The sequence below is a fragment of the Lithobates pipiens genome, unplaced genomic scaffold (assembly GCF_037356315.1).
Source record: "Lithobates pipiens isolate NorthernLeopardFrog02 unplaced genomic scaffold, aLitPip1_a1.2 Scaffold_16, whole genome shotgun sequence".
NCBI lineage: Eukaryota > Metazoa > Chordata > Amphibia > Anura > Ranidae > Lithobates > Lithobates pipiens.
In genome coordinates, this window is record NW_027507748.1 from 381,695,922 (window position 1) to 381,722,597 (window position 26,676).

Consider the following 26,676-nt stretch of genomic DNA (forward strand, 5'->3'; position numbering starts at 1 on the left):
ACTTTATAATAAACACAAGCAAAGTGTCAAAAATGCATGCTTGACCAATCAAAAAATAAAATGGCGTACAAATATATATACACAAGGGCCCCTTAACACTGATGAGTTTTTGATCAGATTTCAGTTAAAAAAAAAAAAGCTGAAGAAAAGTGCATCCTTTTAAAGCCTATGGAGTTCTTCATAGTGGTCAGTTGTATTTCAGGCTGCTAATCCCTTACAAAAAACCTTCATTAAAGTGAATAGTGCTCTGTGCAATTCATCAGACAACATTCCCACACTGCCACCACCTTTTCCCCACTGGACTGCACTCACCAGTAGAAGATGACCCACATATAAAAAGCAAAACTTTACCCATAACAACTTGATAAACAATAATGTTCTTTAGCAAGGAACATACATTCCACATTAATAATTATGCTACCACAATAAGGCTCCATGTACACTGGCTTAAAAATTGCTGCTGCTATAGGAGTTTTGTGTTCTGCCTGTAGAAGCTACGCAATGTTATCCTATGTGTCCATGCACATTATGATGATTGGAGAATTTTTTTAAGCTCAACATTTAGGGGCAGGAAAAAACAACCTTCTGGTTCGCGTTTCTGATTGGAGCTTACTGGCAGAAAAAATGCTCAACTCTCTTAAATGCATCTAAACTGTGCACAAAAATGCTCTATATGAGCTTTTTTTTTTGCTGCCAAGGGAACTGCCGTTTTTTAAGCCCAGTGTGCATGGACCCTTTTGTGTGCTGTAAATTGCCTCTAGCAGTGCTATGGTTTCTTCTTGCTGGGGGCTGCCATTTTGTTGAAGCCCATAGCCTCTTAACAGCAGTAAATAATAAAGTGGAACTAAACCCTTGGATTCAATGATTTCAAAAAACAGTTACATTCCTGATATGCAGGATTTCTAACTGTCACATTTGCTTGTGTCCTCAACCAAACTGTCAAACCATCGAATGGCTGGTAGTCATAACGTGCAGCACCATAACAGTTGCAGATCAAACAGAAGCAGCTTCCTTGGCTGTAAAGAATGGGGGGGTTAATTCCTCTTTAAGGCTGTCAGCGGATCGGCCTCTATAAATTAGGCAGTGTCTAAAAACAGAGAGCAACTGAGCATGTGCAGAGCAGGGTGAGACAGTATACTACTGGATTTTAAACTGTATAGAAACTTATTTTTTATGTTTTACATTGCTATACCTGCAAAAGGGGCTACCCTGATGTGATCTAGCAGGACTTAAATTTTTCCTTTTTTTTTCTCTAATATTTTCAAAAAAACAAGTACACAATAAAAAGGATCGTCCACCACAATACTGTAGGCCATCCCAAAAAAGTAAAACAAAACAAAGTATTACACAAAAGAGAAGTGAATTACATTAAACCTGTACATGAACAGTGCATGTGAAGCTTGCCAACTCGACCCACACCGCCTCCTCAGAAGAAACACAATCCTTGCAACACATAACCACCAAGATATGTCAAAGGACTTCATTTTTTGATTTAAGTTCCACTTTAAAGTTGAATCATAACCTCCAACTTTTTAGTCTTGTGTTTTTTTACTGCTTTAATACACTTGATATGCCCATATAGAGTTATGAAAGACACCAGGGAAGCCATCATAGTGTAGCACCATTTATAAAAAAAAAAAAAAACAACCTTATTTAATAAAACCACATTACATTTACAAGTAGAGTGCCCTCCTGGCGCACGGAATGACCAGCCAACAAACTACCGCTGTTCCAGACCACCGTGGAGGCCATCTCTTATGCCCTTTATATACTTTTACCCTGCTTAACTTTTGTTGTACAAATTTCAAAAGACGCCAAATCTAAAATATAAATACTGCTACACATCCTTATAAACATTTTCTCTGCAGGTTATGCTAACATTATTTAGATTAAAAACAGCTAAAATATTCAGCTTTTTTAATACACAATTATTACTGCTAAAAACCCAGAAATAGCCATTATGAATATAATCCCTATATAATAATGATTTCCCAAATAAAACAATACATAAACTATATATAAAATCAAGGTACAGGGGTTGGACAAAAATATGGAAACACCAGGTAGGAGTGTTACCAAATATGGTGTTTGGACCACCATTGGCATGCAAGATGGTCTGAATTCTACTGGGAATTGACAAAGATAAAAGTCTTGGATGGTGGATAATGGAATCTAATACATGTTTACCATGTTTATGCTCATTAAAAAAGTTTTCCTGGAAACTGTATATACTTAATGATCAGGCCATTTTATGCAATATGGCACTGCGTCGCTTTAACTGACAATTGTGTGGTTGTGCAACGTTATACCCAAACAAAATTGATGTCCTTTTTATCCCACAAATAGAGCTCTCTTTTGGTGGGAATTGATCACCTATGCAGTTTTTATTTTTTACCAAAAATATGTAGAAGACTACATATCGGCCTAAACTGAGGAAAAAATGTTTTTATTTTATATATTTTTGGGGGATATTAATTATAGCAAAAAAGTAAAAAAAAATTTTTTCTTTCAAAATTGTCGCTTTTTTTTGTTTATAGTGTGAAAAATAAAAACTGCAGAGGCAATCAAATGCCACCAAAAGAAAGCTCGATTTGTGGGAAAAAAAGAACGTCAATTTTGTTTGGGTACAGCGTCGCATGACCTCGCAATTGTCAGTTAAAACGATGCAGTGATGAATTGCAAAAAGTGCTCTGGTCAGGAAGGGGGTAAATTTTTCCGGGGCTGAAGTGGTTATTAGATTTGGATCCCTATTATGAATTATATGGAAGTGTCCAACGACATTACAGTGTGTTTTTGATAACCTTTTGGGATATTATATATATGTTCACTTATTTTGACTGAAAGCTTCCCAGTGGTCCAACCTACCTGGAGCCTGCACTGGGCACTCCAGTACATAGATAACATGAGAACTCTCACAGGAAATACATTTCTCAAGCTTTTACTGCTTACCAGTGTGATTAGATTGAAATCCTGTGTACCTTATTTCTTTGTCCCTACTCATTTTTCATGGTAGAAAACCCACGCTATCCAAAAATGTAACCACTTTTTTGGGAGAATCTGGGATGTTTTGGACAATCCTAGTTCTCAGGTATGGGGCTTTTGTAAGCCCTTAATAATAAACTTCATCTGGACTCTTTTTTTTTGGTTGGATTGCTCATTTAATGCCCATTTTATTGCCTCCAACCCATCCTCTTGTTTTATATTAGTATATATTGATTCTATGTCTACTGTTACTAATATACATTTTTCATTTACGGATAGGTCTTTAAGTTTCACAAGGACATCTTTACTGTCTTTTAGGTAGGATGAATTTTTTTTTAACTAATTAAATAACAAAAAAGTGTAGCGCGGCCCCCTTTAAACAGCTTATATGTGTAAATAGTGGTGGAAACCCCCCCCTTATGTGAATCAGCAGGAAACTGTATATTATTTATACTGCTAGCACTAGTATTACACGAAAAAATTACTCACTGAATACAAAAGAAAAAAATGTCTGATACCATATATAATTATATATCATGCCCAGAAAACACCATATGGCTGAAAAAGGTTCCCTGTATGTGTGTGTATATAAATATATGAACACACACACACACACAGAGTATATCATATAGTGAATGGTGGTGAGAACCTTTGTAAAGTGAATATGAAAGTCCTAATGCAAAATAAAAGTCTCTCCAAAGATAAAGTGTAATCAAAATATATTGTATATTAAGTGGGTGTAAAGCTCAGTAATGGAATCTGAGCAAAGCACATACAGTATCTCACAAAAGTGAATAAAACCCTCACATTTTTGTAAATATTTTATTATATCTTTTAATGTGACAACACTGAAGAAATGACACTTTGCTACAATGTAAAGTAGTGAGTGTACAGCTTGTATAACAGTGTAAATTTGCTGTCCCCTCAAAATAACTCAACACACAGCCATTAATATCTAAACCGCTGGCAATAAACGTGAGTACACCCCTAAGTGAAAATGTCCAAATTGGGCCCAATTAGCCATTTTCCCTCCCCGGTGTCATGTCACTCAGTGTTACGAGTTGTGAATAGGGAGAAGATGTGTTAAATTTGGCAGAGTCATATCCAGAGGTTTTCTTTTGGAAATAGAGATATGAGGGCTGCCAGCATTGCTGCAGAGGTTGATGGGGTGATCAGCCTGTCGGTATTCAGACCATACGCCACACACTGCATGAAATTGGTCTGCATCACTGTCATCCCAGAAGGAAGGCTCTTCTAAGGATGATGCACAAGAAAGCCTGCAAACAGTTTGCTGAAGACAAGCAGACTAAGGACATGGATTACTTGAACCATGTCCTGTGGTCTGCTAAGACCAAGATAAACTTATTTGGTTCAGATGGTGTAAAGGTTGTGTGGCGGCAATTAGGTGAGGAGTACAAAGCCAAGTGTGTCTTGCCTACAGTGAAGCATGGTGGTGGGAGTGTCATGGTGTGGGGCTGCATGAGTGCTGCCGGCACTGGGGAGCTACAGTTCATTAACCGGTTCCCGACCAGTGCACGCCGATGTACGTTGGCAGAATGGCACGGGCAGGCATATTGGTGTACAGGTACGTCCAATCTTCAATGCCGCCCTGCCATTGCGAGCGCGTGCCGGTCGGGACCCCCGTGAGTCTGGTCGCGGGTCCCGCGGACTCTATCTCGGGCATACCCGCGATCATCTCACGGGATGGCTGAATGGAGGAAATGCCGTGTAAACAGCATTTCTCCATTCTGCCTAGCAACTAGTGACGCTGATCTCTGCTCCATGCGATTGGAGCAGAGATCAGTGTTCACTAAATGAAAGCCCAGCCCCCCACAGGTAGTAACACACCCCTAGGAACACTTAACCCCTACACTGCCACCCACTGGTTAACCCCTTCACTGCCAGTGTCATTTACACAGGAATCATTGCATTTATATAGCAGTGATTACTGTATAAATGACAATGGTCCCAAAAATGTGTCAAAAATGTCCGATGTGTTCGCCACAATGTCGCAGTCATTAATGCAGCTGATAGCGGCATTACTAGTAAAAAAAAAATTATAAAAAATTATTAATAAAAATGCCATAAAACTATCCCTATTTTGTAAACGCTATAACTTTTGCGCAAACCAATCAATAATCGCTTATTGCGATTTTTTTACCAAAAATATGTAGAAGAATACGTATCGGCCTAAACTGAGGGAAAAAAGTTTTTTATATATATTTTGGGGGGATATTTATTATAACAAAAAGTAAAAAATAATGCGTTTTTTTCAAAATTGTCTCTGTATTTTTGTTTATAGTGCAAAAAATAAAAACCGCAGGGGTGATCAAATACCACCAAAAGAAAGCTCTATTTGTGTGAAAAAAAGGACGTCAATTTTGTTTGGGAGGCACGTTGCATGACCGCGCAATTGTCAGTTAAAGCGACGCAGTGCCGAATCGCAAAAAGTGGTCTGGTCTTTGACCAGCAAAATGGTCTGGTCTGTAAGTGGTTAAGGGAACCATGAATCCTAACATGTACTGTGACATACTGAAGCCGAGAATGATCCCCTCCATGCGGAGACTGGGCCGCAGTGCAGTATACCGACATGATAACGACACCAAGCAAACCCCCAAGAGGACCACTGCCTTGCTAAAAAAGCTGAGGGTAAAGGTGATGGACTGGCCCAGCATGTCTACAGACCTAAACCCTATTGAGCATCTGTGGGGCATCCTTAAATGGAAGGTGGAGGAGTGCAAGGTCTCTAACATCCACCAGCTCCGTGATGTCATCATGGAGGAGTGGAAGAGGACTCCAGTGGCAACCTGTGAAGCTCTGGTGAACTACATGCTCAAGAGGGTTAAGGCAGTGCTGGAAAATAATGATGGCCACACAAAATATTGACACTTTGGGCCCAATTTGGACATTTTCACTTAGGGGTGTACTCCCTTTTGTTGCCAGCGGTTTAAACATTAATGGCTGTGTGTGGAGTTATTTTGAGGGGACAGCAAATTTACACAGTTATACAAGCTGTACACTCACTACTTTATATTGCAGCAAAGTATCATTTCTTCAGTGTTGTCACATGAAAAGATATAATAAACAATTTACAAAAATGTGAGAGGTATACTCAGTTTTGTGAGATACTGTATATCTGTAGTGTTTACTTGTCTCTCTACAAATCTCTAAGTGTCACTTCTCTCTGGTGCTTCATTCCTCTGTTATCAGCATGAGTCCCTTCTGACAAGTTTTCCTGACACAAGATAAATTTGTGCTGGGAGGGAGGGGACAGAGAGCTCAGCAGACAGCTTATCTATTCAGAACACAGCTTCTGTGGGTGCTTTTCCTCCAATCAGCTCTCACACTCTATTACTGCAGCCGCTCCACCTCCTCCTCTCTGCCCTTTTGAAGGAGTGTAGAGAGTCTACAATGGTGATAACAGGTCTGCTGGGGGCTTTATGTTTATTTTTATGAATTTTGGGAACTTGGTACATTATTGTTATTTTTGGGACATTTGGTAGAAGATACAAGAAAACCTTAAAAAAACAAAAAAAATTAATGCAGCCATCAGATCTAAGAATTGGTAAGCTGCAATATGATCAATGTTTGCTTTTGGGTTTAGTGCCACTTTAACCACTTCAGCCCTGGACCAATTGTCAGCCTAAGGACCAGAGGTCTTTTTACAATTTCGCACTGCACTGCTTTAACTGGTAATTGCGCGGTCATGCAATGTTGGATCCAAATGAAATTTGTGCCCTTTTCTTCCCACAAATAGAGCTTTCTTTTGATGGTATTTCATTGCCTCTGCGATTTTTACTTTTTGCGATATAAATGGAAAAGACCGAAAATTTTGAGAAAAAAATATATTTTCTACTTTTTGTTATAAGAAAAATCTACTCAATTTTAGTCAAACATTTAGGGCAAAATTTATTCAGCCACATGTCTTTAGTAAAAAAAAATGTCAATAAGCATATATTTATTGGTTTTCGCAAAAGTTATAGTGTCTATAGTGACCCCCGCATTTTTCAAGCTGGTCACAAATATTTTTGGCCACTACTGTCTAGTGATATGTATACATAATTTTTTTGATAAAATCATTAATTTGTAATCAATTACAACATCTAGTTAACATCATTAATATATTAGGACAATAAGTATGTCTAAAAATAATATACCTGGCTCCAGCTGAGCGCATCCACTTCTTCCAGGATGGAAGGCCCAGATTGTTCCTTGTCAGCCTCTGCTGGGGTTGAGGGAACGGTGGAGGAAAGGCGGCAGGGAAGGGTCAAAAGTTTCCCTGACTTCAGTCTGGTCATCAAGAAACCTCAGTTTATTTAAGTACCACAGCCTGGGGACATAAACATTCTCTGCTGATGCTCCTGATTGGAGTGATTTCTGGATCTTATTATACTTCTTCATATACATGTTCCTCAAGATCCCAATTTTCTTTTCCAAGAACTGGATGTTTGCATCTGGGACCAGAGTCTTCACAAATGCCAGACGTTTCTCCAGCATTGACTTCCTAACTTGTTTATTATAATATAAACTGTGTTTCACCTCCCACAAATTCCTCATCTCCCTGTACTTGTCAATGATACTGGCCATAAATTCAGGGTCCTTAACGCGATTCATATTTTCTGTAAAGACAATACACAAGACAAAAACTCTCATAATCTTATTCCAATATAGGCCTCAATCTTTAAGCAGTATAGGCCACTGATGTTCCAAAGTTAAAACATTTTACCTTTGTTATAGAACGTTCGTCCTCCTTCCTCAGTACACCGAAGGTTACTTTATATACACTGCGCATGCGTCGCCCGCCCTGGATGTTCTTTCTAGTCTATTTCCTGCCCGTTCTCTTCAGTGCGCAGTAGGAGCGACATGGTAGAGACACAGCAGGGGTGTGTTATTAATTTGAGTAATGAGGAGGAAAGCACGAAGGCAGAAATGCCCCGATCCCAGAGGCGAAGATTTAAGGCCTCAAATATGTCCTTTGGTGAGATGGTGGACATCTTGAGGAAGAACGATTATGATGGGAAGAATGAACCATACCTAAACCCGAATGTGAGAAAGGCCAACATTAAGACGAAAATTGTGAAGAGTCTGCACACAAATTTTGGGGTACGACGATCCAAGGAGAAATTAAGGAAACGCTGGTCAGACCTGAAACTGAGGGAGCTAGATCAGTATAGGAGGATCAAGAGAGTGCTTAGAAAAAGTAAGTAGTTGTCGTGTGTTACGATCATTATTATTACTTGCATGCTGCGCCATGTGATCTTCTTCACTGTAGGACAATTGAAAATGGCACGTTTCAGGTTAGTGGCACAGTAATCGGTCATGGTAAACATTGTTCTTTCATTAAATAAGATGTTTTGGGCAGATACAGGTTAAATACATTTGGTCATGCCTATAAATATCTGTGTGCTAAGTATACCCTTTGTTTCCTTCTCATAGGGGACCAACGACTCTGAGGACACCTCTCAACAGACACCAGGTACCCCCCCCCCCCCCTTCTGAGAAAGAAGGGCAACTTCAAACACCACACTCTGAGGATCTGGAGGAAGGAGAGGTGGAGGAACTTGGCAAACTTGTCACTACACCAGGTGAGTGTCTGACACCCCAGCTTCAGGTAATAATATGTATGCCTGCATATTTATAAGACATGTTTTTCCCAATGTTTTTTTAGGTGATTTGCTGGTTGTGCAAGAGCAAGCTCAACATTTTCCAAGTGCAAGTGCACTTGCAACTACTAATCCAGAACATCATGACAATCGTGAAATCGACATCATAAGAAACAAACTAATTTTATGGAGCAACAAATGAAGAAAATGACTGTTGTGTTGGGGAGAATTTAAAAGATTTTCAAAATACAACCATTTTCTCAATTGTTGTCTTAAAAAAACTTTTTTTTTTCTTTTTAGGAATTAGTAAAAGCCAAATTTTGAAGATGCACATGGTGTGTCAACATGTGCTATCTGCTATCAGTGGATTTCAATGTACGCGTTTGGTGGGTACAAACCCTTCCTCCCAAATGAAGTAGGTGAGAGGAATGGGTTGCCCCCCAAAACACATCTATTGATACCCCATGATGGGAGATAGCACATGTTGACACTAGGCATGGGATCAGGAGAGAAATCCCCAATTTGTGTGCATCTCCAAAATTTGGCTTTTACAGGGGGTGACATCACCCCATCTGATGAAGGCAATATCAAGACACTTTGGACACTAGAATGTCTGATATTGCCTTCTGTTTTTCTACGTTGAACTTTGTAAGTTCCAGAGCTATGTTATATAATAAAAAAATATAATAAAAAAAATTGTTGTCAACAAAAATTTTATAACGCACATGTGTGAATGTGCACACAGTAAAAACCTTTAGAGTCAACAATGTGTGGCTTCTTCTTTCAATTCTCAATACCAGTTTTTTAAGGAATTTTGTGTTTACAGTGACAATGGGCCTTATTTACTAAAGGAAAATCCACTTGGTACTACAAGTGCACTAGGAGAACCTAAGAGACAGCCAAAAACAAACACAAGCAATAAAGAAAAATCAAGATTTTATCAGATTTTTTTTTTTTAGACAGACTTCCGGCCTGGCTGATTACCCGATCTGGTTAATTAACTTTGGACTGGCTGACTACCCGATCTGGCTACTGGGCTCTGGCTATGCTTGACTATGCTTTTTTCTATTTACCTTTTTATTTTTATTAATAAACAAGTGTGATTTGATTGTACTTCTGTCTCAGTCTGTTTTATGGTTTCTGACACCGCATCAGGTGGCAATGCTAGGCCACCAGTCTGGAGACGCTGGTGAAACTCAGTCTGGGCTAAGACTCCTACATCTGGCCATTCCTTGCCACGTCCACATACAGGAACTCATATTGTGCCGACACCACCGCCATTAACACTACACTATTAAACCCCCTGATAGTTATAATAGTAAGACCCCAAACGGGGTGGTGGCATAATGTGGACATGCTTCCCATCTATAGCCCCTCCACGGTTGGGAAAGTCCCAGCGGTTGGCAAAATGGGAATCCACAGTCTGCCATTCCTGTACCGTTGAAGGAAACTGTGGAGTCAAACAAGAAAAAAAATATAAGTACTTTTGCACATAACATTGCAAGCAGATTACACAAAAAACATTCTTGCACAACATCAGTATTTAAAGACAAAAATATAAGGTCCACCCCCTCTGATGGCCTGATGGCCCATTGATAAAATTGTAGAGGGGAGGGGGGGTTTGAGGTGACTTTGGGAGCCAAAAAAAAGCCTCCAGCACTCTGCCTAAATTTAAGGACACACATAACCTTTGTACACATTTGGGGGGGTTATAGATTAATTTAAGGACACATTTTAGGAGGGGGGTTTATAAATGAATTTAAGCACACACATAACATTTGAACACATTTTAGGGAGTGTATAGGGTGAAGCACTACAATGTAGCTGACAAAATACATTGTTAAGTGACTAGGCTATAGGTGTATATGGGCCCAGGATAGCATGCTGAGAAGGTTAGTAAAGGCAAACACGCATGTAGGCCAAAAAAAGGAGCATTAAAAGCTTCCAGCATGCATGAGGATAAAGGGGACATTCACAGCATATTCCAATCATGGTAATTAGGGAATGATTAAATAAATACAATACATTAGCAAACATTAAATACATACAATGTGATGTTAAAGGAGAAAACTTACTTTAATATAGTCCTTCTGCAGGACCTGAATAATGGCAGAACAGGTCCGGAGGGAGATGCCTGTCAAGAACAAGCATCTCCCCCCAGGTCCTGCAGGCTTCTCCCAGTCGCTAAGTACTACAATGTGGCAACTAGCCTCTGCTCCAGAGTGATAGCTTGCCTCATGCAGGTATCCTGCCTGCTGATATAAGGGGTAAGCAAAGCCAAAAGACGGTGAAAAACGGGGTCTGCCATCCTGAGATAATTCCTGAAATCATCACGATTATTCTACTGGATCTCACAAAGCAAAAGGCATGTGCGAGAATTGGTCACGCTGGAGTAATGGAGTAACCAATTTTTGGTCCATGAACTCCTCCTTGCCCTGTTCATGGACTGGACTTGGGTCAAAGTATGAACCCCAACACCAAGCCCCCACACAGCACAAAGTCTAGGAAGAGTACGTACCCACACCATGGTTTCAAACCGGTCGGCTGGTCAGAATGAACTTAACAGAACGCACTGAAGAACAGCAAGGCCTGGGAAGATTGAGCTGAAAATCAGCAACGAGCGGACAAGAACGCACTGAAAAACAGATACGAACTGACTACACGCACTGAAAACCAGATTCAAACCCACAAGCACAAACTGAACAGCAGTAAAACAATCTGGAAAAGCTGGAGTCTGAAAAAGTGGGAATCGTCTCCCACCAAACTTCTAACACGAGATTAGCAGAAGGAGCCCAAAGGGTGGCGCACTGGCTATTGAACTTCCTTTTTCTAGTCCTGTCGTACGTGCTGTATGTCGTGTTCTTGACGGTCGGACTTTGGTGTGATCATGTGTACGCAAGACCGTTTCAGTGGAATTCCATCGGAAAAAACCTTCAGTTTATTTCCGACTGGAAAACTGGTCGTGTGTTCAGGGCATAAGAGAACCTTCCCCCGACAGTGTGGCCACCAGAGAATCACCAGACTGCTTGATTGTGTGGCGCAAATTAGAAACACGTTTCAGGGGAGAAAATGACAGACTCTGGAGAGTAACCCGTGTGGAATTCAGTGCTCGAAGGTCCATTCAAGACGTTTTTCCCCCTAGGCCACTAGCAAAAAACAAAGGCATGCCGTGACAGTATAACCTAAAGGTTCACATGCTTCTATGTCCCTTAAACACTTCACCCCCGAAAGATTTGGCTGCTCAAGAACCAGGCCATTTTTTGCGATACAGCACTGCATCGCTTTAACGGACAATTGTGCAGCCGTGCAACGTTATACCCAAACAAAATTCACGTCCTTTTTTCCCCACAAATAAAAATTTCTTTTGGTGGTGTTTGATCACCTCTGCGGTTTCTATTTTTTTCGCTATAAACAAATGAAGAGCGACAATTTTGAAAAACACCACAATATTGGACAAATCTGACACTTTTGGGACCAGTGACATTTATACAGCGATCAGTGCTATAAAAATGCACTGATTACTGTATAACTGACACTGGCAAGGAAGGGGTTAACACTAAGGGGTGATCAAGGGGTTTACTGTGTTCCCTAGATGTGTTCTAATTATAGGGGGGATGGGACTGACTAAAAGCAGAGAGAGATCGGTATTCATACTTAGTATGAACACACGATCTGTGTCTACTCCCCTGAAAGAACTGGGATTTGAGCATTTACACACATCCCGGTTCTCGTTCTGCAACGAGCAATCGCAGGTGACCGGCTGCCATCGTGCCTGCCGGGCACTTGCATCGGCTCCGGGGACACACTTCGGGCGTGCGCTGCCGGAGGTGTCTTAAAGAGCCAACGTACAGCTACAACGGCTTGTGCAGGGGAGCCAACGTGCTGCAGTACAACTGCGGCGGCTGGTCCGGAAGCGGCTAATGAACGAGAAATAATTTCTTTTTTAACTGGTTATAAAAATGTGCTGCAACACTGTCCTAGTTTCAGTGTGGAACAAAAAGTACCTCCCAGTACTTTGGGACTTTATGGGCAGACTGTAATAGACACGTATTAATTAACATTTTTTTAAAAAGTTAATAAAGTGTTAAAAATTAGTATTGATGCCAACATCACCATATAAAGACCATATAGAGCTAATGCAAAAATGCCAAGCTCATAAGGAGCTAATGCAGGGCATGAAAGTTGCTTCTCAGGCTAAACACATTATGGGAATGTAGAAATACAGTGGGGATGGAAAGTATTCAGACCCCCTTAAATTGTTCACTCTTTGTTATATTGCAGCCATTTGCTAAAATCATTTAAGTCCAGCTGTGTTTGATTATACTGATTGGACTTGATTAGGAAAGCCACACACCTGTCTATATAAGACCTTACAGCTCACAGTGCATGTCAGAGCAAATGAGAATCATGAGGTCAAAGCAACTGCCTGAAGAGCTCAGAGACAGAATTGTGGCAAGGCACAGGATCTGGCCAAAGTTACAAAAAATTTCTGCTGCACTTAAGGTTCCTAAGAGCACAGTGGCCGCCATAATCCTTAAACGGAAGACGTTTGGGCCGACCAGAACCCTTCCTAGAGCTGGCCATCCGGCCAAACTGAGCTATCGGGGGAGAAGAGCCTTGGTGAGGTAAAGAAGAACCCAAAGATCACTGTGGCTGAGCTCCAGAGATGCAGTCGGGAGAGGGGAGAAAGTTGTAGAAAGTCAACCATCGCTGCAGCCCTCCACCAGTCGGGGCCTTATGGCAGAGTGGCCCAACGGAAGCCTCTCCTCAGTGCAGGACTAGTATTCCAATGTTTCTCTTCCCCCTCACTCTGCTAATGTGACCCCAGTGCAGACAGAGGGGCAAACAAGGATGCTGTGCAGGCACATAATGTCCTCCTTGACGATCCATGATGTCATTGGTTGTTAGGACACTGTCGGCTAGAAGGTTATAATGATGCACTATAAAAACCTGCGGCTTTGTGCAACTAAAAGGCAGGCTTGAGTCACACGCTGGCTTGTATACAATTTTTGGGCAATTTTTAGGCAGGGCACCCCTGAAGGAACCTCAAGACACCCTGGTTGAAAAAGGCCAATTGAAAGCAGAAGTGTTTAAAAGTATATATAAAAAACAAAACAAAAACAAATTACAGTTGCAAAAAAAGTATGTGAACCCTTTTGGAATGATATGGATTTCTGCACAAATTGGTCATGAAATGTGATCTGATCTTCATCTAAGTCACAACAATAGACAATCGCAGTCTGCTTAAACTAATAGCACATGAAGAATTAAACGTTACCATGTTTTTATTTAACACGCCATGTAAACATTCACAGTGCGGGTGTAAAAAGTATGTGAACCCCTAGACTAATGAGAGCTAAATGGAGTGAGGTGTCAGCCAACTGGAGTCCAATCAATGAGATGAGATTGGAAGTGTTGGTTACAGCTGCCCTATTAAAAAAAAAAAAACAAAAAAAAACACACACACCAGTTCTGGGTTTGCTTTTCACAAGAAGCATCGCCTGATGTGAATGATGACTCACACAAAAGAGCTCTCAGAAGACCTACAATTAAGAATTGTTGATAAAGCTGGGAAGGGTTATAAAAGTATCTCCAAAAGCCTTTCTGTTCATCAGTCCATGGTAAGACAAATTGTCTATAAAATGGAGAAAGTTCAGCACTGCTGCTACTCTCCCCAGGAGTGGGCGTCCTGTAACCCTAGAGTGCCAGCAAAAGACTTACAAAAGTCTCTGGCATATGCTAACATCCCTGTAAGTGAATCTATGATACGTAAAACACTAAACAAGAATGGATTTCATGGCAGGATACCACAAAGGAAGCCACTACTGTCCAAAAAAAACAATGCTGCACGTTTACAGTTTGCACAAGAGCACCTGGATGTTCCACAGCAATACTAGCAAAATATTCTGTGGACAGATGAAACCAAAGTTGAGTTGTTTGGAAGAAACACACAACACTATGTGTGAAGAAAAAGAGGCACAGCACACCAACATCAAAACCTCATCCAAACTGAAGCATGGTGGTGGGGGCATCATGGTTTTGGGCTGCTTTGTTGCGTCAGGGCCTGGACGGATTGCTATCATCAAAGGAAAAATGAATTCCCAAGTTTATCAAAACATTTTGCAGAACTTAAGGCCATCTGTCCACCAGGTGAAGCTCAACAGAAGATGGGTGTTGCAACAGAACAACCCAAAGTATAGAAGTAAATCAACAACAGAATGGCTTAAACAGAAGAAAATAAGCCTTCTGGAGTCCTGAGTCCTGACCTCAATCAGATTGAGATGCTGTGCCATGACCTCAAGAAAGCGGTTCACATCAGACATCCCAAGGATATTGCTGAACTGAATCAGTTCTGTAAAGAGGAATGGTCAAGAATTACTCCTGACTGTTGTGCACATCTGATCTGCAAATACAGGAAACGTTTGGTTGAAGTTATTGCTGCCAAAAGGAGGCTCAACCAGTTATTAAATCCAAGGGTTCACATACTTTTTCCACCTGCAATGTGAATGTTTACATGGTGAGCTCAATAAAAACATGGTAACATTTAATTATTTGTATGTTATTAGTTTAAGCAGACTGTGATTGTCTATTGTTGTGACTTAGATGAAGATCAGATCACATTTTATGACAAATTTGTGCAGAAATCCATATCATTCCAAAAGGGTTCACATACTTTTTTTTGCAACTGTATATGCATCACTTCTGTACCATAAAAATGGCAAGGTAATTGCTAAATTAGCTGAGCATAGCTGACAATTTAAAATAGCTAGAAGTCTGACATCTAAAAGACTGACATGATACTTGCATTCTTGGCCTACCAGATTTCAAATATTTCAACTATAATGCAACAAATAAAAATCGTGACAAAGCTGCAATAGTATAAATGACACATTACTGCTCTCTGCTGGCAGAAGTGATTACACAATAAACTTATTTTTAAATTATAGCAAAAAATAAAGTTGGAGTACAGTGTGCATGGCCACTTTGCATTTTTAGCCTGCATGGTTTTAAAAAGCAGCACCAATAGTGTAAAGAGCACCACCATTACAAATACAGTAGTCAATATATGAAATCTTTTAGTCACAGGGGGTTATTTATGAAAGGCAAATCCACTTTGCACACACGATCAGACTGTCCGGCAGACTTAGCCCGGCGGACAAACCACCGAACTTTGAAGCGGAGGTCCACCTGACTTTCCGAACGAGCGGACCTGCCCACACACAACCGGACTTTTCCAGCGGACTATGGCGGGAGTCCGCCGTACTTTTGAAATGAACGGACTTGCCCACACACGGAGGAAAGTCCGTTCATTTTGAAAGCGCCTGCAGGTAGCCAGGACTAGCGAAGGAGGTCAATGTCGCCACCTTCGGCAGGGAGATTGACACGTCGCTGGCCCCGTCACCTGGTATGGACTTAAAGGGGAAGCCCTACGCTGAAAAAACGTTGTGGGGGTCTCCCCCAAAATCCATATAAGACCCTTATCCGAGCACGCAACCTGGCCGGTCAGGAAAGGGGGTGGGGACGAGCGAGCACCCCCCCTCTTGAGCCATACAAGGCCGCGTGCCCTCAACATGGGGGGGTGCTTTGGGGAAGGGAGGGCCCTGCGGCCCCCCCACCCCAAAGCACCTTGTCCCCATGTTGATGAGGACAAGGGCTTCTTCCCGACAACCCTGGCCGTTGGTTGTCAGGGTCTGCGGGCAGGAGCTTATCGGAATCCGGGAGCACCCTTTAATAAGGGGGCCCCCAGATACCGCCCCCCCCCCACCCTATGTGAATGAATATGGGGTACAATGTACCCCTACCCATTCACCTGGTGAAAAAGAATGTAAAAAAAAAAAAAAAACACCACCACACAAGGGTTTAAAATAATTTATTTAACAGCTCTGGGGGTATTCCATCTTGGAGAGTCTTCTCGCCGGACTCCTCCGATATCTTCTGCTAGCACTTTTACTAGCGGAGGAGCCCGGCTTTCTTCTTCGTCGCCGCCCGGGGGTCTTCTTCAGACTTCGGGGGTCTTGTCCCCCTCTTCGGTTCTTCTTGCCGGGCCTCTGCTTTCTTCCTCACATGGGCGGATTGTCCGGCGGATAGTCTGATCGTGTGTACGCGGAGTGCAGTCGCTCTAAATCTAAGGGGTAGATCTGAAATGAGGGGAAGCTCTGCTGATCTTATCATCCAATCATGTGCAAGCTAAAATGCTGTTTTTTTATTTTTTTATTTTTTTATTTTCCTTGCATGTCCCCCTCGGATTTACAGCAACTTTACTTCCAAGTGCACTTTCAATGCACTTGCAGTGCAAAGTGGATTTTCCTTTAGTAAAATAACCCCCACAGTGTTAGAATAACTCAGACAAACAAAATGTAAGCTGGATAAAACCAGGGTGCATGACTAGATTCCTGGTATATAATCGCTGTTTCATTTTATATTTTTAACTATTTTAAAATGCACAAGTGACACTTCATTAATAGCTCCCTCAGTGCAGTGTCCTGCAGAAAAATGCATTCCTTTAATTTTCTGTACTGCATATTACGTTGGCATTGTGGGGTGAATGGGGCACATAGAAAACCAATGATTTCTTTGTACCCTTGTGGTGACTGGTGTTTATCCACTGCAGAAAAAATGTCAGTCACCGCATCTAGTGTGAACAAGTCCTTTAGATGCACCTGTGCTCAGACTAAGGAGTTGTAGAGCTTGCTTACATAGGCAGTAAAAAATAGATGGCTGAGCTGCATTTTTATTGCCCTTCAACTGACCCCCCTTAAGCTGCAAAAGCTGAACAGGGGTTTACATATGCCATAGCAAAGGCTACACCCAGTTGCATTCGGCAGATAGCACTGTCACTGAATAAAAGCAAGGAGGAAACTGGTCAAAGATTCTACAAAGAGGCCTACAGCAACTCTGAAGCAGTCTCATAAATTTATGACAAAGAGCGGTGTACTTAAGAGTCTGTCCGCTGTATAAGCTTCCTTTGCCCGGTACCGATCCAAGGTCCTTAGTCCACCCGGACACTTGTCGAAGCATCAGTGTAAATGCTTCTAAACATATGCTTAATGCTTATAAACATACGCACGTCCCATAATAGGATGCTCCCAAGGCAGACAAACAATAGAACAATGGGATACAGCCATACCTCAAACAATCTGGTGCAGGGCAAATGTGATGCCCATATTTAAAAAGGGATCAAAGTCTTTACCAAATAATTTTAGACCAGTTAGTTTAACGTCTATAGTTGGGAAGTTACTGACGAGTTCAATAAAAGACAACATAGACAAGCTCTTGCTACAAAAAAAATATTTTAAGCAACAGACAGCATGGATTCATGAAAGACAGAAGCTGTCAAACAAACCTGATTTTTATGAGGAGGCAAATAAAACTTTGGACAGAGGGGTGGCTGTGGATGTGGTAAACTTGGATTTTGCAAAAGCGTTTGAAACAGTTCCCCACCCACGGCTTATGTGTAAGGTAAAGTCTACAGGCTTGGAAAGATTAATTTGTTAATGGATAGAAAACTGGCTAAAAGACAGAATTCAGAAAGTAGTGTTTAATGATTCTGAATGGTCTAAGGTTATCAGTGGTGTACCCCAAGGTTCAGTGTTGGGACCCTTACGTTTTAATATCTTTATAAATTATATAGGGTCTGGGATTAAAAGTACCATTTCTGTCTTTGCAGATGACACTAAGCTATGCGGTGGAACAACGTCCTTACAGGATGTCTCAAATTTACAAGCTGACCTCCAATTTATAAGCTGCACTGTGTAATTGGGCAACTAAGTGGCAAATGAGGTTTAATGTAGATAAATGTAAATTTATGCACTTGGGGGCGAAGAATATGCATGTATCATACATACTACTAGAGATCAATGGTGGAGAAGGATCTGGGGGTTTTGGTAGATCATAAGCTCAATATTTACATGCAATGCCAAGCTGCGGTTTCTGAAGCGAGCAAAGTCCTTTCATGTATTGAGAGGTATGGACTCCAGAAAAAGATATCATTTTGGCAATGTACAAATCATTAGTAAGACCTCATCTGGAATACACAGTTCCATTTTGAGCACCAGTTCTGAAAAAGGATATCGGGGAACTGGAGAAAGTGCAGAGAAGGGCAGCCAAACTGATAAGAGGCATGGAGGGGCTCAGCTATGAGGAAAGATAATTCCCTCTTAAGAAGAGGAGAATAAGGGGAGATATGATCAACATGTACAAATACATAAGTGGTCCATATAGTGAACTTGGTTTTGAGTTATTGACTTTAAAGCGGCGTTCCACCCATTTAAAAAGTCAACAGCTACAAATAGCATAGCTGCTGACTTTTAACAGACACAAACCTGTTCCATGGTCCAGCAATGTGGGCGCACAAAGCCTCGCTCCGCTCCCCCTCCTCAGCAATGGCATTGTAACTGTGGGTGCCCGCACTGCGAATGGTCAGGCAATCTTCTGGGACCTGTGACGTGTCCCAGAAGATTGCAGGGAGGGAGGAGGGAAAGGTGAACTTCCTTCCAGCTCCAGGGGAGGAAGTGGGAGCTGGGTGCCTGTGAAAACTGGGTACCCGCTCCCCCCCCCAAAAAAATGACATGCCAAACGTGGCATGTCAGGGGGATCACCAGTACTTAAAGCAGAAGTTCCATTTTTGGAACTCCGCTTTAAGGTCATCAAAGGGGACAAGGGAGTACTCTTTACGTCTAGAGGAAAAAAGATTTCATCTCCAAATACGGAAAGGTTTCTTTACAGTAAGAGTTGTGAAAATGTGAAATAGACTCCCTCCAGAGGTGGTTTTGGCAAGCTCAGTAGTTTGCTTTAAAAAAGGCCTGGATTCTTTCCTAAATGTACATAATATAACTGGGTACAAACATTTATAGGTAAAGTTGATCCAGGGGAAATTTGATCGTCTCTCAGGGGATCAGGAATGAATTTTTTTTTAAGGGGTTAACTGTGTTCCTTCTCTGTGTTCTAACTGAAGGGGGGGGGGGGGGTGGGACTGTCTAGTGGAGATGACAGATTGCTGTTCATACTTTGTATGAACACACAATTAGTCTCTTCTTCCCTCAGAGAACTGGGATCTGTGTGTTTACACATACAGATCCTGGTTCTCGGTGTGTCACAAACGATAGCGGGAGCCCGGCGGTCATTGCACCGGCTCCGGGGGCAAGCATCGCGCACGCCCCTAGTGGCCACAGGACGAAGCGACATAACAGAACGTCGTTTTCCCCAACCGTGCCATTCTGCGGCAGTTAAACTGTGGCGGCTGGTCAGCAAGTGGTCAATCACTTCTGGGTTTTTTATTTTTTGCGCTATTAAATAAAAAAAGTCAAAAAATTTTGTAAAAAAAATAAAAAATAGTTTTGTTTGTTTCTGTTATAAAACTTTTTTTTATGACACTGATATTGCTGATGAAGATCAACTGATAGGGTGGCACTGATGTAGCGCAGATGTGGTACTGTAGAGCACTGCTGTGGCACAGATGTGCCTCTGCTGGGCACTTGGAATATATAAAAAAAAACAAAAACTGAAGCTTCTCCCTCCTCTGCTCATATGATTGATCGGTGTGAGGAGAGGAGAGAACCAGACATGACGTTGATTTGTTGACAGTGTTCGCTCAATCATTGGACGGAGCGATCACATGGTAAAAGACTGCTGGGATTGCCACTTTACCCCGATCCGTGATGTGCCGGGTCCCGAGAACCCAGCGAGCATGAACACTCCCATGTGTGTCCCAGGTGGCACGATTTTGGGAGGACATCATTGTACGCCCTCCCAAAATTATCCGATCGTGCTGTAGCCCTCGTTTGGCTATGGCTCAGTCTGCAAGTGGTTAATGGGAATGCGAGGCCATCTGTCCAAAAGTTGAAATTGAACTGGAAATTTGTCTTTCTACAACATAATGATCCAAATGAGGGAATACCTCCAAAAAAAGGAGAATGTTAGGTTTATGGACCGCTATAGCAAAAATCCAGATTTGATTCCCATTGAAATTTTGAATTGAAGAGATTTTGAAACAATGCAAGGAAACCCACAAACTTCTTGCAACTGAAAGAATTTTGAATAGAGAATGGTTCAAAAATTTCTGTTACAGGGGGCAATGCCAGCTTTTGAATGCAAGAGTATACTTTTTTTTACAGCGCTCATTACATCTATTGAAGTTTTTGTTGCAAAAATAATTGAAAAGACATAGCAACTCCTTGGAAGAAACCACTGGTAGCTATTTAAAAAAATAAACTGACATGAATCATGCTCAACGAAAAGCTGATGATTATCTTGAAGGATAAGCCAAGTTTGACCATGTTTGGGATCCTTGGATTAAGTACCACCAACTTCCAGCTGACTGAGACATGGGGGCAGTGGAGGCAGATGTTCAGACAATCCCTTTTTTTACTTTTGCTTTGTTTCGTCTTTCTCCCCTCTTTTTTTTTCCTTTGTCTTTTTTTCCTTTTAATGCTCCCTTCTCTCCCCTTTTTCTTTCTTGAATTCGTACTTCCTTTTTCATTTAGTTGTGTTGCTAATGGCGCGTACACACGCAGCAGACTATCCGGCGGACTTAGTCTGGCGGACTATCCGTCGGATTTTCCAAACGAGCTACCTGCCCACACACGGTACTTTTGCGGTGGACTAAGTCTGCCGTACTTTTGAAATGAACGGACTTGCCCACACACACGGAGGAAAGTCCACTCATTTTGAGCGCGGCTACAGGTAGCTGGGGCCAGCGAAGGAGGCGCCGCTGGCCCCGTCACCTGGTATGGACTTAAAGGGGAATCCCTACCCCGAAAAATCAGCATGGGGGTCCCCCCACCCCCCCAGGTCCATATCAGACCCTTATTCGAGCACGCTACCCGGCCGGCCAGAAAAGGGGGTGGGGACGAGCGAGCTCCCCCCCCTCCTGAGCCGTACCAGGCCGCGTGCTCTCAACATGGGGGGTGCCTTGGGGAAGGGGGGGCCACGTGGCCCCCCCACCCCAAAGCACCTTGTCCCCATGTTGATGAGGACAAGGACCTCTTCCCGACAACCCTGGCCGTTGGTTGTTGGGGTCTGCGGGCTGGGGGCTGATCGGAATCTGAGCCCCTGGATCCCGGTCCCCCACCCTATGTGAATGAGTATGGGGTACAATGTACCCCTACCCATTCACCTGTGAAAAAAAAGTAAAAAAAAAAAAAAAAACAACACACAAGGGTTAAAATAGTTTATTGCACAGCGCCGGGGGTCTTCTTCCGTCTTTGGGGGTCTTCTCGCCGGACTCCTCCGCTATATTATGCTCTTTTGCTAGCTCTTTCAATAGCGGAGGAGCCCGGCTTTCTTCTTCGCCGCCGCCCTCTTCTTCCGACTTCGGGGGTCTTGTCCCCCTCTTCAGTTTTTCTTGCCGGGCCACCGTGCCTTCTTCTAGCTCTTTTGCAAGCGGTGGGCTGGTCTTCTGTCGCCGCTGCCTTCTGTTCGTCTCTTCTTCTCTTCTGGAGATGTTGCCTCGTCGCTGTCTCCGGTCACTATGACAGGACACGCGGCGACTTATATAGGGACATCACCGGATGATGTCCCCGCCCATTATGATATCACAGTCCCAGAGGATGCTGGGACTGTGACATCATAATGTGCGGGGACATCATCCGGCGATGTCCCAATATAAGTCGTCGCACGCCGCGTGTCCTGTCATAGTGACCGGAGACAGCGACGAGGCAACATCTCCAGAAGAGAAGAACAGAAGACGGCGACAGCGGCGACAGAAGACCGGGCCACCGCTTGCAAAAGAGCTAGAAGGTGCGGTGGCCCGGCAAGAAGAACCGAAGAGGGGGACAAGACCCCCATAAGTCGGAAGAAGAGGGCGGCGGTGAAGAAGAAAGCGGGAAAAGAGTGAAAGAGCTAGCAAAAGAGCAGAAGATAGCGGAGGAGTCCGGCGAGAAGACCCCCAGAGCTGTGCAATAAAAACTATTTTAACCCTTATGTGTTGTGTTTTTTTTTTTTACTTTTTTTCACAGGTGAATGGGTATGGGGTACAAAGTACCCCATACCCATTCACATAGGGTGGGGGGCTGGGATCCGGGGGCTACCTTATTTAAGAGGGCTCATGGATTCCGATAAGCCCCCCGCCTGCAGACCTCGACAACCAACTGCCAGGAAGAGGCCCTTGTCCCCATCAACATGGGAACAAGGTGCTTGGGGGTGTTGAGGGCACGCGGCCTGGTACGGCTCGGGGTGGGGGGGGGGGGGCGCTCGTTCGTCCCCATCCCCTTTCCTGGCAGGCCGGGTAGCATGCTCGGATAAGGGTCTGATATGGAGCTGGGGGGGGGGGGGGGACCCAAACGACGATTTTTCTGCGTAGGGATTCCCCTTTAAGTCTATACCAGGTGACGGGGCCAGCGACGCCTCCTTCGCTGGCCCCGGCTACCTGATACAGCGCTCAAAATTAGCAGACTTTTCTCCGGGCGGGAAAAGTCCATTAATTTCAAAAGTATGGCGGACTGGCACACACACGGCTGTGCTATCCGCCGAAATGCAAAAAAAAGTCCGCCTGAGCCAACACACGGGCAGATTGTCTGGGTGGACTTGAGTCCACTGGATTGTTTGATCGTGTGTACGCGGCATTACACTTGTTGTTGCACATTATGTATACTCACAGCCCGTGCCAACGTGCCAGTGGGTGGTGGTGAAGCATGAGTTCTAATATTTCCCCTAGTGGGTGTTTTGTGAGTGGGATTGCTGTTTGCTTTAAAAGGAACCTTTATTTTGTGTTTAATTTAACCTTATATGGCAACCCTTTATGTCAGAAATAACTGGTGGTATGATATTTGATTCCCTTTTATGACTGTTACTGTTTTGATATGTTTGGTCTGATGTTACATCTGTCCCCTGCTGCCTTTGCACTGAGGACCGAGCGATCGAACACCGCCGATAGCTCGGTTCTCACAGATCCCCAAACAGAGAGCTGCTGACGATCAATCAGCAGCTCTCCTCTCTGCTCTTCCACGCTCACTGGAGCAATGAGCTGTGGAAAGGCTGTCTCAGTCTCTCAGAGTCTCACTGAGGGGCTGAGACAGGCATCAGTCCAGGCACCTGGCGGATCCAGACTTTATTGTCATAATGCCACGGTGCCTGGACTGATTCCAGTGATGAAAATGGGTCACAGGAGTTCAAAGCGAATTGCACTCTTGTGACTCATAGGAGAAACACAGCCAAACTAGGTCAGACTGAACTTCTTTAATGTCTGCCTTTTCAAATATGTTGACAAAGTCAACAACTTCTATGAGGTGTCCCTAATTTTTTACATGACTGTATTATAGAGACAATGTTTTAGTACATTTTATTAAAATAAAATAAAAACTTACTAACCTTTAAGTGCTTTGCTAGGAAGTCTTTGAGGGTATGTATATGAGCAAGTAGCTCAATGTAGTCTTGACAAGAAAAGTAATAAATCTGCGATAGGATGTTATTAGCAGTAAATCTTTGCATAGCTAGACTGTGACCTGAAAAATACATTATAAAATTTTTTATTTAGGACAAAAAGGAACAAAATATTGCTCCACAGTTAGTAAGCATGTGTATATAGGGTGTACGCATGACTATTAAAGTATCCCTTTTCAGCAAGGAAACTGCCATCTTTGCCTCTGTTTAATCTACAACTGTCATGATCCTGCACATGTGATCAGTTATGAGACCAGTCATTGGATGGTTTGACAGTTTGGTTGAGAGCACAACCAATGGGAGTGTTACATTTCCGTCACCTGCCGGAAATTAAACTGTTTTATGGATGGGTTTACTTCCGCTGTAACTGTGGAGTAAAAATTTCACTATGATTACATTTCATTTATTATGACTTTTTTTTTTACAGGCTACAGTGCCTAAAAATCTTATAGATTTACAATTTAGCATTAAATCCTTGCAGCAGCTACCTACAGAAATGATCTGATTTGACTTATTACAGAAGATCTAATGTTTGTACACAACTTTGTGTCTGCTTATCAACTGAGAACACCTGGGAAGAAACAGAGAATTTCCTAGGAGATTAAAGTGGAAGAAAAAACTAGGTCTAACAACCACCCCAACGCCCCCCCCCCCCCCATGGTACCTCAAACCCCCCAGCCCGCTGTCTTACCCCATCTAGGTGGCGGGCATCGGCAGCAGGCCCGGGGGGGGGGGGGGGGGGCGGGATCGGGCATCCCCTCCATCTCAGCGGCCATGCGTCTGCTCCTAGGCGTCCAATAGGATTGCCTGTCCTTTCAGCCAATTCGGATGATGGGTCTCATGACCTGCTTCCTGATTGGCTGAGAGGAGGATGAGTGTTTTAATAGCAAATATTTATTCGCTACTGTAAAATACCTGAGTGGGCTCCGTTCGCTTTCTCCGCGCCCCAAGGCCACCCTATTTTGCAGCCTATTAGAGCCTCAGGCTCTAATCAGGTGCTTCAAAAAAAAACAAACACCCACCTGCATTGGAATCCATGCATCTGGCATCCTGAAAGGGGTCGGTTGCATAAAGGGGGCAGTGCCCATGTGCCCTTAATGGACAGGCTGCCCCTGCTGGGATGTATGCTAACACTTTGGCCTAGGCCAGAAACCAGGATAAAACTGAAGAAATGCAAAAATAATGTTTAAAACAAATAAATATAATATACCTTCCTATCTTTTTACTAAGGCTAGGATGTTGTTGCCAAGATGTTATGGTGATGAAAGTCTGAAAATTTTTAGTAACGGATTTCCTTAAATGGTGACTTTTTCTATTTAAAGCAAAACACCAGGGAAGCTGCTAAGTATACTGCTGCACTACATTTATGTTTATTGTGTACCTGCTAAGGGATTTGTAATTTTGTGCATCCCCTTCATGCCCGCTCCACGCTTATATGTGCCAGCTGGGCATCAATTCCATATTTGTGTTGTGTGGTCAGTAAAAGAGACTTTATCCTTGAGTAGAACGTTCCTGCAGCAGCCTGTTTGGCATTACTATGACAGGCTGCATCCCTGGCTATTAAAAACGTCTGGGATGCAAGCAAGCTCTTAGGCTGCTTTCATACCTGAGCGTAGCGTTTTCAATCGTTTTTTGCGGCGTTTTTCACCGCGATTTGCCGCGAATTTGTGCAGGGCAAAAGGTCACCAATGTTAAAAGAAGAAAAACGCCCAAATCAGCCCGATTCGCGCGACAAAAAAGGGTCCGGAACTTGTTTGAGCTTCAGGCGTAAGGCTTCAGGCGACTTGGAGTGGAGATGTGAACCATCTCCATTGAGAATAGTGGATTTTTTCCCCTCCAGCATTTTGTAGCTTCAGGCGTCAAGCTACAAAACGCTCAGGTGTGAATGGGGTCTTACAGTACCAGGAAATGTCAGAACCTGGGAGGGGAGGGAGATTAGGACTGCTGTTTACCTCTTTAGTTGCTGAAAACAATCTCAACTAAGCTGGCCATAGACAATGCACTGAGAACCCCCCCACTGGGATATTGTATTCCGACAGTTACAACTGAACAGTGGCTACAGCTACTGATCGACAAAGGTTTTACAGCATGTTCCTTCAACAGAAATTGATCAAACAGATCAGGAATGGCCACACTGAATTAAAATTGGTTGGTTCCTGCTGAACTAAGGCCAGCTTCAGCCTTCCCCATCTAGTGTGTAATGTTAAGACTTATTTTTAACATAGGTAACCCTGTTAGTACTCTGCTGGCAGATCTTACCTATCAGTTGTAAACTAGATTTTAACACTGCCCACCTTAACATGAGGGTTAAAGATCTCATAGCTTGGGTAGTATGTACTTTTAATCCAATCTGCCCCCAAAGTGTTGCTAAATAAGCACATTGCAACTTACTCTGAACAATACAAGATGTCTGCAGAGTACTGCGTGTAATACAGCTTCAAAGAAAAACTAGAAATATAATATTTTTTTAAACTTTTTTTTTTTTTTTACAGTAAGCTGCAATGGTGAATTCTTGCGGATATAATAAAAGAAAACACTTCTACTTTTTCTATCTCGTTTATACATTTGTAATTCTCTTTAAACTGACTGATATAATAAAATTTTTAGCATACTGCCTAACCCCCTACCGCTCTAGTCTTATAAAATTGCGTTAGTTTATTTGTATGTGATGACATTTTATGGATTTATTTCTTTGGTATGGTTGCCCCTGGCT

The 26,676-nt window shown here is 42.7% G+C and overlaps 1 protein-coding gene across 4 annotated transcripts in view; it reads right to left on the reverse strand.

Moving 5' to 3' along the window:
• The window catches only part of RAD51C (RAD51 paralog C), a 169,974-nt gene that overhangs the window by 127,028 nt on the left and 16,270 nt on the right, over nt 1–26,676 (reverse strand). For all 4 annotated transcript variants that reach the window (XM_077482230.1, XM_077482231.1, XM_077482229.1 and 1 more), the window contains exon 4: nt 23,892–24,025. In XM_077482230.1, the coding sequence (XP_077338356.1) occupies nt 23,892–24,025 (134 nt within the window). The remainder of the gene's footprint in view (nt 1–23,891; nt 24,026–26,676) is intronic.